The 14,944-nt window shown below is 41.3% G+C and overlaps 2 protein-coding genes and 1 long non-coding RNA gene across 4 annotated transcripts; 2 read left to right on the plus strand and 1 right to left on the minus strand.

Moving 5' to 3' along the window:
• The first annotated feature begins 393 nt into the window (after window positions 1-393).
• Window positions 394-7,304, plus strand: rlim (ring finger protein, LIM domain interacting). 2 transcript variants are annotated; one of them, XM_086085131.1, is made up of 4 exons: window positions 394-545; window positions 1,608-1,834; window positions 3,129-3,233; window positions 4,039-7,304. In XM_086085131.1, the coding sequence occupies exons 2-4, from the start codon at window positions 1,666-1,668 to the stop codon at window positions 5,799-5,801; spliced, it is 2,037 nt and encodes a 678-aa protein (XP_085941257.1). In that variant the 5' UTR covers window positions 394-545; window positions 1,608-1,665; the 3' UTR covers window positions 5,802-7,304. The 2 variants fall into 2 exon arrangements, with proteins under 2 accessions (XP_085941257.1, XP_085941258.1); XM_086085132.1 differs by lacking the exon at window positions 394-545 and adding an exon at window positions 672-797.
• Window positions 7,305-8,529: 1,225 nt separating this feature from the next.
• glod5 (glyoxalase domain containing 5) lies at window positions 8,530-14,187 on the plus strand. The gene is made up of 4 exons (XM_086085133.1): window positions 8,530-8,764; window positions 8,938-9,093; window positions 10,488-10,643; window positions 11,630-14,187. The coding sequence occupies exons 1-4, from the start codon at window positions 8,711-8,713 to the stop codon at window positions 11,771-11,773; spliced, it is 510 nt and encodes a 169-aa protein (XP_085941259.1). The 5' UTR covers window positions 8,530-8,710; the 3' UTR covers window positions 11,774-14,187.
• Window positions 11,719-14,840, minus strand: LOC147168736 (uncharacterized). Its single transcript, XR_015095983.1, has 3 exons — window positions 14,187-14,840; window positions 12,943-13,135; window positions 11,719-12,167 (listed from the first exon to the last, which is right to left on the minus strand). It is a non-coding gene; the product is annotated as an uncharacterized LOC147168736 (long non-coding RNA).
• Between the last annotated feature and the right edge of the window lie 104 nt (window positions 14,841-14,944).

The raw sequence follows: 14,944 nt of genomic DNA on the forward strand, positions 1-14,944 counted from the left end.
TTGGATAATTGCGTCCATCACGTGTCACGTTTCGAACGGGTGGCATAGATTCGCTTTCACATGCTCGTTGATTTTTAATCAGAATCTTGAGAGATGTTACGGCCAGGAATCTACTGGTGAATTAACGGAAAGTAGAAACATTTCCGTGTCGCTGCAGTATTTCACATAAAGCAGTATATTTGCACGTATAACCACTCGGTGGCGCTGTGACTGAACTGTGCGACTCAGTTCAAAACAAACAATACACTCCTATTTGCTGTTTAGTCAAGTAGTATGTCCTGAACGTTGTCTACCAGGCAAGGCATTCTGCATTGGCTCCAGCGTCGGGTTGGCTAAAATACCAGTGTAACGTCAGCAGATTTACCTGCCAGGCTAAATCCGGGGAATTCACTTAAATGTATTTTCCGGAAGACCGCTATGGCTTTCCCCAAAAGAAACAAAATGGACTCCTGAAACTACACTTAGCGTTACAGTCAATCGTTTTTAAAGGTTATTGGAAGAACAACCAGACCTACGATCATATAATTACTCTCATCACCGAACAGGTAACATAGTAGTGACTTTTTGAGAGGCGTTTGTTGTTTCTCGGTAGTATTATTTTTAGCGAACTAATTCGATCCTGTTTGTGCTCGCCGAGTACTGGTTGAGAACGTCATTGCTAACAGCCGTGCGCATAGTTAGCTCAACAGTGGCTATCGATGACATTACACTTTGTGGCTTTGTAACAACTCCAACCCGCCGTTGAACATATGTCGGAGCTTTGTCAACTGCTTTACAACTGCGATCGACCTTGCCGGGTATGTGTCCACGGCAATTTGGCGACTCCTGCGAAGTTAATCGCCATCGTAGCGTTAATTGAAAGGCCCGTTTGAAGCTTACGTAGCTTGTGGCTACGCCGCTAGCTAGCATTGAAGCCACATAGCCCTTGTAGCCATTTGTCTCGGTGTCTCCGAACACCAGGCCAATAAAACACGTTACAAATGAACGAATTAACGATAATTGTATGTTAAGTTATTCCAAACGCATTTATTTTGCATTAGAAGTACCAAGTACAACAATGGCGCTCGTGTTCATTTCGTGTGTTTAGTACGGAAAACTAAACTATCTGATGCCATTTTGTTTTGGTGGGGGTTATTTTTGCCGTGACCATCAAGTCTCCTGCTAGCGTTATTTTTATTTATTTTTTGCCGTAAACGGCTCTCATTGGTCCGTAGTTTAGTTTTGGCGTTATGTGTCGGCTGCTGTGAATTGGTTATTTTGCCGTGAGTCATGCACTTTGCGTGGTTTCCTGCATTACCAGTCGAACCATAACCCCCCAGATTCAGTTTTTCAATAAACATGTGAAACAAAGCGGCTCATGTACATCTCCCAACAATTGTAAACAATAAATAGAATAAATGTATAGAGCTGTATTTGAACCCGTGACCTAGCACCTTTGGGGCGAGCGCTGGGACCCCAGACAGGCGAATAATTTGTTCTTGTAGGTTTTGCGCGATTCACGGCAGCAAAAAAAAAAAGATTTCAAATGGAACTAGAAAGTCTTTAATTGTTGAATGTAACTTAAGAAGCAGGCAGCCTGTCTTAAATGGTCATTTCTTGTGATGCAGTGTCTAAATCTTGCTGGAGACTGGCGGATATACCCCGACGACTTCCCCTTCTGAGTCAATGGAAGGGTCTGACAGTTCCGAGCAGAGCGGCAGTGACCAGCCAGAGTCGCAGCGCAGGAGGCAGCTGGATCGTCTCGACAGAGAAGAAGCCTTCTACCAGTTTGTCAACAATCTCAGTGATGAGGACTATCGTCTCATGAGGGACAACAATCTTTTGGGCACCCCAGGTATTGGTTTTTGATTTAATGGAGAGTTGGTTTTGCTGAACATTCTGCCACATCAACGTCACGTAATTTAAAAGCTAATTAATGTAATGTGGGGGGGCAATCCCATGTTACACGTTGCGTCAGAGTGATTACTTGAACTGGCGTACCATTATTTTTATACTTAATCGGCTTAAACTCTTTTTCGGGGTATAAGATGTCATTGATATTTACACTATTAATGTTTACACACACTGCCTAATCAAATGAAGGACAATGCCTTTTCAGTGGCGTGTTGCATCAAACTCCGAAATCCTTTGTTTTATTATCTACCGTATATAAACGCTAGTCCCTTCAATCAGGATTAAAGTGGTCTTTTTTTTCTTTTTCTTTCTCTCTTAAAACGTGCACCAGCCCGTGGAAGCGAATTTCAACACTTTGGTCCATTATGTGACTGACTTTTAGCATTTGTGTCTCACAATGTTGATTTGCACCTGCCTTTGCATCCAAACACCTAAATTAGTCTATGGTACTTGTGACACGGTAAATCTTTTCATTTCTTTATTTGTGGCGCTTCACGTGTACATAGTTGTATTACGTTTCCCTTCCCATGAACCTTGGACGTTTTATCTGCTGTGAAAGTCCCTTACGTCACGTCATCCAACGTCAGCTATGTGATCAGATTTCCTTCTTTCTTTTTTTCTCTCTCCCCACAATCAGTTAAAGTCTTATTTTTGCCTGTATGGGAAGTTGCTGTAGCGGAGTATTCATCTCAGGAATCCTGGTTTTCACACTTTGGTGAAAATGCCACAAGTTTGGCGCTCTACTGAGGACACCAATCCGTTTGTGTCCCAGGACAAGTGAGAAGGGAGAGTGTAAATTTGGAGCATCCTTTAGCGGATCACCCTGCGAGGCGAGGGCATTGACTGGACAGCGGCGTGCCCTGGTAAGTCTTGAGGTCTTCAGCATTGTCCCCTTGCTGTGTTTTAAGGAAACAAAACGGCTCTATGGGTCAGTGTTATTTTGAAATATACCGAGTCTGCCGACTATGGGGGATGCATTTTCAAGTCTTTTGTCATGGAAGGAAAAAAAAACCTGTAAAGGTGGGATGTTTGTTCACTGCTTGTGTTCATGATTCCATTTTTGTTGTTGACGTTAATAAAAGGTGTTGCATCCCGTTGGCACGTGCGTCCTCTACTTTGAACATTGGATTTTAGTGCAAAACGGCGTGCACGTTAATGTCTTAAAAGCCGTTTTGGGAAAAGGAATCACTTTGCGTTGAATAACATGCTCGTTGCGTTTTGAAATAATTTTTCAGGAGAGGCAACCGAGGATGAGCTGTTCAGTCGACTTCAGAATATCAAAAATGGCGCAGAGCAGCAGAGTGACCCGCCCAGTACCGAAAATGTCGAAGAGCCAAGTGGTGAGTTGACGTTTAGTTTGCTTTGTGTTTAAATCTGAGTCAGTGGTTCTTAACCTGGGTCCGATCGAACCCCGGACGTTCGGCAGAGGTCAAGACACACGCCCGACTCATGACTTGTAATAACATGGCCCATTTGGCCTCATTGGCTGGAGGTGAAAAAGCTACATTTCATGGTCTATCTGTGCTGTAGGAAATTTGGTGCCCTCAATAGTCGACATATGACTGTTGGGAATGTACCTCGTGTGATTTGTCAAAATATGTCGGACGAATATGTGCCATAATGAATTGACATGTCTAACTAGGGATGTAACATTTCACTAGATTGATTTTGCTCTTCTTCTTCTTTTTTTTATTAAATTTAAAAACAACAACAAAATATGTCATTTGATAACCAAAATATGTTTTTATTTTAACATCTGCAGGTTGTCCTTATTACAAACATTAACTTTTTGCAACTTAAAAAAACAACGTGAAAATGAACTAATAATTTTGACCGTTTGTCTTATCAGTGCTTTGTGGTTAAGGTTAATATTCTGCCCTTCTGCTGCCCCAGTTGTTTTAAAGTGCGCTCTAAATCGAGTTGAGTTGAGTGATGGCCGTTAGCATCCTAACGGCGTGATTTGCAATGCGAGTTGAGCAATTCTAGTCCAGCAAAAGGCTACTCTCCCTCTTCGTTTTGTTCACCCGTCAACCAGGAATCTGGTGGGGTTCAGTAGCTCCCAACAGGGTTAGGAACCACTGATCTAATTCATAAAATAGTAATGAACTTGAAACGCTTTGACACATCTTCCATCTATGCTTTTAGAACAACCTGAAGCCTCTGAAGATCCTGCAAATGGAGACAGTCTCCTGGAATGGCTGAACACTGTGCGGCGCACGGGCAACACAACCAGGACTGGTCACCGCGGGAACCAGTCATGGAGGGCAGTGAGTCAGACCAACCCGAACAGTGGCGACTTCCGCTTCAGCCTGGAAATCAGCATGAATCGCACCTTAGCCGATCATCTGACGGCTACCGAAGGAGAGCAGCCGCCTCCGGAGTCACAAGCAGTGGAGGGAAACACTGAACCGCCTGTTCTCATGGAGACAGGAGTAGAAGAAGAACCAGTTGTTGAGGAGATGGCTGTCATTGTAGAACCTGAGCCAGAGCCAGAGCCAGAGCCAGAGCCTGAGCCTGAGCCCGAGCCTGAGCCTGAGCCCGAAACTGAACCAGAACCAGAGCCTGAGCCTGAACCAGAACCAGAACCAGAACCAGAGCCTGAACCAGAGCCTGAGCCTGAGCCTGAGGTGGTTGTTTCGAACGAGACGCACGAAGAACCTCCCTGCCCTCCAGTCGCCATGCCAGTTGAACCGACGCTCTCCGTGTCTCTACGTAGAGGACAAAGGAGGGCTCGCAGCCGCAGTTCCGAACCATGCAGAACCCGGGCTCGTACAGCCAGAAGCCGCTCGCCTCTTCGTTTGGATCACGTGGAAGAGCTCCCCAGTCCCCGCTTTGCTCCACCGCCTCAAGGGCCCAGCGCCGATGCCAGCACTGCACCCGCGCCTCAAGTGGAGGGTAGTTCTCGGACTCGACAGCATGTTGTTTCGAGACCAAGCGCCGCTGAGGATGATACTCAGCAGCCCGCGGTTGAAAGCGAACAAACTCCCGAGACCCAAAGCGTAGCCGCGACTGAAGGAGAAACTGGATCGGAAGGGGGTGCAGCGGGACGGCGGCCCCCAACTATCATGCTTGACCTGCAGGTGCGGCGCGTGCGTCCAGGCGAGTATCGCCAAAGAGACAGCATCGCCAGTCGTACCCGTTCGCGCTCTCAGAACTCCAACAACACGTTTCTTTACGAAAGCGAGCGCGGCGGATTCCGTCGGACTTTCTCGCGCTCCGAGCGCGCCGGCGTGCGGACCTACGTCAGCACAATCCGTATCCCGATCCGCAGGATCTCGGACGCCGGTTTGGGAGAGGCCACCTCAATGGCGCTCCAGTCCATGATTCGGCAGATCATGACCGGCTTCGGCGAGCTCGGCTACCTCATGGATTCCGACTCCGATTCTTCCGATTCCAACCGCGCGGCCAACGCATCCGCCGATTCGGCTGAAAATAACCCGGACGCCGCCGCGCCTGCCGCCCCTGTCGTTGAGGAACCGCCCGTGGCCGCCGCCGTCCGGGCAAGGACAGTTGAAACCGATACGGAGGAAGGACTCGCCGCCGCTCCAGCGGCCCCCGGTGGCAGGGCTCGACCCAGGCCCCCCATCAACCTGGAGGAGCCAAGCTCGTTGCCCCTCCTTCGACTGGCGCACTTCTTTTTATTAAATGACGAAGATGAGGACCAACCCCAGGGGCTGACCAAAGAACAGATTGACAACCTGGCCATGCGCAACTTTGGCGAGAGTGACGCCTTGAAGACTTGCAGCGTCTGCATCACGGAGTACGCGGAAGGCAACAAGCTGCGGAAGCTTCCTTGCTCCCACGAGTATCACGTGCACTGCATCGATCGCTGGCTGTCGGAAAACTCCACCTGCCCCATCTGCCGCAGGGCCGTTCTGGTGTCTACCAATCGAGAGAGCGTCGTGTAGTTTTTGTAACGGTTGTCTTTGTCCGCACATAAATGACGTAATAACCCGAGTCCATTAACGACTGTAGGAAGAGTCTCTGTTGAAATGTTTGCCTTCCATACCGTTTGTCGATTTGGGTTGCACCACGCAGGCACCGGCGGAGGTTAGGGTTGCACGTGGTCGTCTGCTTTCGCCATATGCCGACTTTGTTGGATATCATGTATATTTCTTTTCAACGGAGAATTGTCGGTCAATTTCCTAATTGCATATTTGAGTGGTTTGAAGTTTTACTTGCAGTCAGACAAAAAAAAAAAAATCAGGTCCAACAAATAATATACATGATGTTCTCTGGTGGAGACGACCACTGCAACCCTATTCTGGAGCCGAGAAACGGTCAGCTCGGTAGACTTTATTATTACAATACTAGTTTAGCCACACACATGCATGCTGTTTGAATCAACCCCTTAGTGACCATTCTGTTTTTGCACTGGGTCAAGTTGTGTGTGTGTGTGTGTGTGTGTGTGTGTGCGTGCGTGTGTGCGTGAGAGAGAGAGAGAGAGAGCGCCACGATTCTCAAGAAAACCATCGGGTTATAAAAGCTGTGCACCTGCAGGCAGTTCGAGCAGCTCAAACTGCACCAGTTTTATTAGCTTCTAAACAATGCCTTATATGCCATAAGGCGTGTTGGTACAGTTCAGTTACTCCAGGTCAAAGTATTAGCTGTAAATAAATAAGCTTGTATAAATAATTTTCAGTCATGCTTTGTATCAGTGGTCTTATTATTATTATTATTTTTTTTTTTTTTTTTTATTGTAAATCATTTATCAGATTAGGGTTTGATTGGCCGACGTTATTGTCTACCAGGGCAACCTTTCATTTGCACCCAAACAGAGCTGGGATCAGTACGGCTGGTTTTGTTCAGTGAGTTGTGGCCAAATGAGGACATTTTTGGTAGGCTAGTTCATGTATGCACTGCCTGGTCCGACGTGTTATAAAGTACTTAGATGGTTGTTCGGGCAAAAACAACATAAGGGGAGGGGAAAAAAATTGGATTTGTATACGTTTGGCCATTAAAAAAAAAAAAATTGCGATGCTGTTGACATGTTAATTTTCCCACATTACCAGGTTGCCTGGATTTTTATTTGATGTCGAAATTGTGTGCAATCCATTCCCCAAATGGATCAGTTGCCGTTCTACTTTCATCCCTACATGAGCAGATTTTATTATTTTATTTTTATTTTTTAAGATTACTGCGTGAAATGCAATGCGGCTCCACATTCTCAATTCCAGATTGAATCATGCCAATCATTTACAAAATCTTAATTTCAATTTGCAATCCAAAGTTTTCCATGTGAAAAGAGTCCCATCGTCGTCAGGTCCTGGTAGATGTTCAGCCACAGATGCCCATAACAGTGCAATACATGCAAAAGTCACAATACACAAAACAGTTATATAAATGTATGCTATTATTGAATCTATTGTCAATGGCTGAAATCCTAAATAAAGATTTATTGCATTATTAAATGTGTTGAAGTAAATTTGTATTTTAGAGGATGTGTCACGTTCAATAGTACTATTGTTGAACAAGAGCACCAACTGGAGGAAGAGGAGGACATTCTTCTACTCATCCAGGTCTTTGCCACGGTTACTCCGCTTTTTGTTTTGCAGGCTATAAAAAACTGAATGAAAGATTTTGTCATTGTTAAAGACCACAAACTTGTGTATAAACTATGTAAACTCTTTATTTCCTTTTGGGTCATGCTTGGCCTTGTTCTGTGATCCACCCAATTTGACTGGGTTTGAATGGAAACTAACTGCTGAATTAAACAAGTTACGCTACTAATGTATTGTAGATATCAACTCTTGTCTACATGCAGTTGTTCACATTTATGAGGATGTAAGGGCGGATTTCAGTTTATCCTTGCGTAACCATTTTTACTCTGACCGTGAACAGGTGCAGTAATGTGAAGGTCTATTTCTGCTTGTGAGTGGGTTTTCAATACAGGACAACCATTGCTACTCAAACCAAAGGACATTTCAAGCTTCAATTAACATTACATGTGTATTTGAAAAGCGTGAATATTCGCCCAAATTATCTTGTTTTTTATTTATGTACTTAAGAGAAAAGTGTTGTTTTTTTTTACCCAAGTAATTATTGAATATGCCCCTCCCCAACTCCACAATTATAAATAATAATAATACAGTGATAGTCAAAACCGCGGGGATACGTTACAGACCACTCATTGAAATAGTCCCCAAGGCACAATTTATAGTATTTATGTCACTTAATGGTCTGTAACTTTCAAATATTGGTGGAAACAATTCGCAACTCCACGGTGTCGAACCACGATATGCGAGGGTCCACTACATATCATTTGTAAAATGACTAAACTTATTTTACTTAGTTAAAGTACATTGCTTTTTTGTCTTTTTTTTTTTTTAATCGTATGCTTGATGGCACTTCGATTTAATCTGATGCTGAAATGCAATTCATCGCCCCATCCACATTCAAGATTTGATTTTATTCTTGACCAGGATTACGTGAACAGATGGCGCTGTGCTCAACAATAACATAAAATACACAATAGCGGTCACGAACTTTGTAACCTGGAATTCAGGAGTAGCGAGTGGAATATGAAGACCTTGCAGTACTGTTTGCAACTCATTTGTGTCTTCGAACTGACGTACTCAATGCAACCTTAAAATAGAACAGCAGGGGGCATAGTAACCTCAATACATATTAGATTCCTCAGCAAATGACATTATTACACTATAGACTGGTGTATTAGTTTTGAATGCGATCGTGAAATGGTGCCACTATTTGAACAATACCTGGTAGATTTTTTAAATGACTGTAAACGGTTGGAAAACTGAAGCCATCTCCACTTTGTGTGCGAAGGTGGACAACAAGGAAGTGCTTTACTGTTAAAATGGCACTTCAGAGAGCTGCGAGTCGTTTTGGGACCGTACAGAAATGTCTTCAGGTATATAACAGGGGCACTTTATAATATCGGACTAATTCCACTCATTTAAACTTATAGAGATCGAAAATGAAATTGTACGAAGAGTGTTTTCATTAAGCTAGTCGAGTCGCAGTTAAAATGAAGAGGCGGTACGTTTTTCTCGCGGACATTTCACAACCATTGGTTTCTTTCAGAAAAACTTTGCTCGGACGCAAGAAGCCGTAAAACGCAAGGGGACGTGTCCGATAGAAGTGAGTCATTTGGACCATTTGGTGCTGACTGTGAGAAGTGTGCCGGACACCATCAAGTTCTACACGTCAGTCCTGGGCATGGAACTTGTCACCTTTAAGGTATGACGTCAGTTGATGAACGTTGCGGGGAATATCTTCTGTGCATTTGTCAGTATATTGAGTGAAAATTGGTTCAATTATTTCATATACATACTTTTGTGACATTATTATTATTATTATTAGTAACAGTGAACGGTAGGGATAAAAAGTGGCATACTGTACCCAAAATAGGCAAATAGCCATCCTTAAAAGGTTTTGTGAATTAATCGTAAAGCACCAACACCACGATCATAAACAACTGTATTCATTATTATTCAACACGTACACAAAAAAAACACCTTTACATGAGACCCATAATACTAATTTAATAATATTAATAGCAGGGGAACACAAGTTAATATGGCATTACTAATGGGAAAACAAATGTGCGTGCTAGCACTCAACACAAATGTTATTAATTCATTAAACATAATCTTTGGCATCCACACTAAAGTACATGTTGTAACTATAAAGCCAGATTGTAACGACAAAGTACACTTTGCTGTCCATTAGCTGAATCAGTAGAGGCAAGCACTTTTAGTTTCACTTTTGACTGCATGGCCACAAGGTTGCATTAAGGACAACCAACAAAACAGGACATCTGAAACGTAGCCAAAAAAAAAAAGCCAAACCAAGTAGACTTTTTTTTTGTTTTATTTTCTGTCCAAACATTACCTAACATCCAAAAGAAAATAAACAAGTGACACGTTGCTACCGAAAGCTCAGAAGGCATAAACAGGAAAAAAGAATCAATAGCTTCATTTCCTAGTGGCGAATCATAAATTAGAACACCGCAAATATATGCCTGCCGAGCAAAACTGAATTATACTGGAGGTGCAAAGTGTTGTTAATAATATGTCTAATGTTCATCACACTTCCCTGCAAACATAAGAAATATTTTCTCTCAAATATTTGATAGTAGTAATGCTCCTTTCAGTCCTGGACAGAGATGTGTTAAATTTTAATATTGTGAAATAATTAGTGATTATGCATGAGGAGCCGATTGCTGTTTTGTATCAAGTGGCTAAATGAAAATAGCATTTTGTATTATTAGTAATCCAGATTCTAAAAAAACATCTTAAAACTGTAAATTTTGAATGTGAGTGATTAGCAACCAGTTCAAAATGGACCAAATTCAGCTGGCGTAGACTTCACCTCACTCGAGACCCTAATGAGGGCAAGCGCTTTATAAAATCGATGGATGGATGACCACAACTTGTGTATTGGAGTAGAAAAGTATCCTTGGTGAAGGTCAAGCAGTTCAAAAGCATTCATGTTGAACTCTTGTGATCAATCACACTATTCTGTGAACCTCCACCAGATGGCAGAATTTGTTTGTATGTCACATAGTTGCTGCTGCTGTGCTCATCCACTAATTGATTTCTTTGGACAACTTTCCTCACTCACCAATGAAGGGCAGCCGTAAAGCTCTGGGCTTTGGGAAGCAGAAGTTTAACCTTCACCAACTCGGGAAGGAGTTTGAGCCTAAAGCTAAGCATCCAACTCCAGGCTCTGCAGACTTGTGCCTCATCACCAAAACCCCTCTGACGACTGTGGCTGCGCACCTGAAGGTCTGTCTACCTGTGATATGGAATTATTTTTGTGTTTATCCAAGCCTCTATCATTGTTTTTTTTATTCCCCCCCCCCCCCCCCCTGATGTTTTTCCTCCTTGCCCTCTTGTGGTTATATCAGGGGATGTTGTTAATATTTGTCAACTGTAGCCCTTTGAGACTCTTTTGTTATTAGAGGGCTATGTCCGGGGTCTGCAACCTGCGGTTCTGGAGCCACATGTGGCTCTTTAGTCCCTCTTAAAAAAAAAAGTAGACATTTTTTTTATTTTATTTTTTACATATTTTTGTTTTAGATGGAGTAATTAATAATTACATGACAAATGAATAATTATTTTTTCTTAAACTAAAAATGTAAAAAAAGTGACCAGAAAATGTCCGAAAATATTTTCTTTGCATATTTTTTTTAGATAGAGTAATTAATGATTAAATGAAAAAATTAATAATTAATTTTTTTTTAACTAAAAAAATGTCCAAAAAAGGTGACCAGAAAATAAGAAAATATTTTTTTCATTTATTTTTTAGATAGAGTAATTAATGATCAAATGAAAAATGAATAATTAAATATATTAAAAAAAGCTAAACATGTAAAAAAAAAAAGTGACCAGAAAAGAGTAAACATCTCAAATGAGCATAAAATGTCCATGAAATTGCCAAAAAATGACAGAACTGAATTTAAAAAATGCAGAAAATTAAAGGTAACCATAAAATATCCAAAACCAAAATAAGAAATCCCCTAAATTACCACAAAATGTCCAAAAATGTCCAAAAATGTCAGAAGGGCAGAAAAGTCTAACAATTAAAAAAAAAAAAAAAGAAGTATGAAAGGAAGAAGGAAGTGACCACCGTTAACACTAACACAGCGTTTCCGTCATCACAATGTTTTGCAGCTCCAGACAGATTTTTGGTTATTAATTTGTCAATTTTGTCAATAAAGCTTGCTGACCCCTGGGCTATACAACTAAACTTGACGTTGTCATGTGTGTAGGTGTGTGGAGTGCAAATAGAGGCGGGCCCGCTGGAGAGGACGGGAGCGGTGGGGACAATCACCTCTCTGTACTTCCGAGATCCAGATGACAACCTCATTGAAGTTTCCAATGATCACCAAGAAACATCGCAAGAATTTTCATAACAAGGCCTCTTGTTTTTAAACGGAAAAATGCAACCGTGAGGACTAATAAGTTGATTCGAAGAGCAAATAGCTTTATTAAGCATTTGTAGTCACAAATTAACACTTAAATAGTTTGTTGCTTGACAAACAGAATGTGAAGTAAAGCAAGTCACATTATAATTTGCAGCTATTACCGTGTATATGCCACCCAGTGCGTAGCCAGATGTGCAGGGAAGCGCTCAAACGCTATATCCTGCTCTTCTAGCAAGAACTCATGATCACCATGGTTAGGTGACTCCAGATAGAGAAGCAGCGATGGCTAAGGCGTGACTGCACTGCGACGGAGTCGGCGGCAAGAGGCGAGCGCAGGGTGCTGCGCTTCCCAGTGTCCCCGCTACGCTGGGAGGGGTAAAACCTGCTTAGAGTAGACACACAAGTATAAGCATGTTGGCATTTATGTATATAGTAGAGATCATTATATATAAAGGGCTCACTCTAAAAACTGTTGGGTCAAAAGTAACCCAATTATGGATAAAAAAATGGACCGATACACTTTTTGGGTCAATTTGACCCGACGTTCTGGGTTGTTTTATACAAAATGTCCCAGTTTTTTACCCAAAGTTGGGTCAAATAGGAAAGCATTTTCACCCAACTTTCTGGGTTGTTTTATACAAAAATGACCAAATTTGTGAGCCAAAGTTGGGTCAAATAGACCCAAGTAGAGGATCTGACCCATATCTATCTAGTTTTACACTACAAGTCCTATTTCTTAACTCAAAGTTGGGTCAAATAGACCCAAATAGAGGCTCGGTCGATTTTTGACCCATAGTTGGGTTAATTTGAGCCCAACTGTTTTTAGAGAGCTCAATCTTCATTTTTGTGCTGGTGAAAGTCACCTCTCTTGCACTGAATTGAAATCATTCGCTGCCAGCCCAGTTAATACGAATCTTTGACGTCTAGAGCCGTGAATGGCAGTGAATGAGTGAAGCTCAATTGTCGTAATTGAGCGAGTGACTTGGGGGACTATCAACTAAAAACACCACAGAGATCGCCATACCCAATAATCGACGTCTGTCTGTCTGTTTTCATTGCATAAAATGTCAAATCTTCCCAGAGAAACATGCATTTTATCGATGACATCCTCACAAAACATCTGGAAACCAATTTGACCCGTGCCCTTACACGCTCACCCTCTCGGGGATGTTATGAGCCTCATTAAGAGAACCTCATGAGTCGGCCGCCGTTGAAAGCCAGCGGGAAGTCCAGGCCGCCGGGTTTGCCGTCGGCGGGCGTCATGTCACCGACAGCCAGCACAGCAGGAAGCACTGCTCCGGAGGGATGAGTGGCAGGGTGCCATGTATCGTCAAAGTCCATGGAGTGAGTCTATCAAAGGAGAGAAATAATCACTCAAATCCCGGGCGCTTTCATCTGTGTGGATCAAATTTCAATCATTGGGAAAATGCCGGCTTTAAATGTCGGATTAAGCTCCTGGGGACGCGTTCCTAAAGATTTGAGTTGCCAATTCTCAGAATCATGATGTTTTTTTTTTTTTTTTAGAATTGCCCCCAAAAAGAAGAGTAGATCCTATTAAAGGTAAAAGCTGTTCCTGAAGAAATCCTAACTCTGGAGATGTGAGGTGTGATCTGCTAGGACGGGGGTCAGCACGCTCTACAGTCAAAGGAGCCATTTTACACCAAATAAATAAACACACACAAAAAAAAATGTCTGGAGCCGCAAAATATTTTGTGTTATTGTTAGTTAGTCTTGTTAATCTAATGTAGTGAAGGCCCAAGAGAAGAAAAAGAATATATATATATATATATATATATATATATACAGAAAAATATGCAGCATCCAATACATACACATTCATTTTCTTCTACCTCTTCTCTTTTTGGATTTGTTTTTGTAAATTTTCAGACTTTGTTTTTCATTTTTAGACTTTTCTGCCTTTCTGTCAAATTTCTGACATTTTGGGAAATGTTATGGACATATGGTCATTTTCTGCCACTCTTCTTCCTTTTTTGGGATATTTTATGGCTATTTTTTTGACATTTTTCTATGCTGTCAATTTTCTGACTTGCAATTTTGTGGACATTTTATGGAATTTTTTTTAGATTTCTTTTGTTTTTGGACATTTAATTTGTTAACTTTTTGAACGTTTTTTTTCTTACCTTTAATCAAATTTCTGTCTTTTTTTGCCAATGTTGTGGACATTTTATGGTAATTTTTTGATTTCTTCTTTTGGACATTTTATTCATTTATTTTACTTTTTTTTTTTTTTAATCCTGCCTTTTCTTAAATCAATTTCCTGACTTTTTGTCAATTTTAGGGACAGTTTGTGGCCATTTTCTGATTTTCTTCTTGTTTTTGGGACATTTTATTTTCACTTTTTGGACATTTTTAGGTAATTAAAAAAACCGTTTTCATCCACCTTTCGTCTCTTTTTCTCGTCTCTCTGGAGGATTCTCAGAATCTTTGAGTACGGGCCCTGGTGGTCATGATAGGCGTGCATGAGCTGGAGGGAGTAAAGATGGAGACAGGTAAACAGAGTCACAAACACACACACACACACGAAAGATCTGAAAATGATGAATTTGCCTCATCACTTCTCAGTTGCTTAATACGCTTCTTTGACATTCACTGAAGAAGGCCACGACATTTATCACAAACGCTGTAATAATTGGGGATTACCCCGGACCGCTATTCAAATTATCTGTCTGCATGCCATCTTATTTTCGCTAAGACATCAATAAATAAAAAATATTTTTCTTTTATATTTATATATACATATAAATAACAAAATATTATTTCCTAGCTGCCGGAAAATTACCGTTGTTTTTTTGTTAAATTTTTTTTTTACGAGAAAGTGATTTTCTGTTATTTCACAGTATTTTTTTTTACATTAGATGTCCTTTCAAAATAAATGTTAATACAATGAATGCTACCATCTTCAGGACATTACAGAAATTGTAGTTATTTTCCCTTTTTTTTATTTGTCAATTCACAAAGAAATTATGGTAAAATTATGAATTTTTACTGTTAATTTCTCAGTAAGTATACATGTTTTTCTATTTTCTTTAGGATTTGTAAGTTGAATTTGACATTTTATTCCATTAAATAACAGACAAATATTTGTGAAATTACGATATATTTGTGAACGTATTTTAACAATATATGTATTTCTAATGG

This window comes from Leptonotus elevatus, chromosome 9 (assembly GCF_054856555.1).
Source record: "Leptonotus elevatus isolate MCC_2025b chromosome 9, RoL_Lele_1.0, whole genome shotgun sequence".
Lineage (NCBI taxonomy): Eukaryota > Metazoa > Chordata > Actinopteri > Syngnathiformes > Syngnathidae > Leptonotus > Leptonotus elevatus.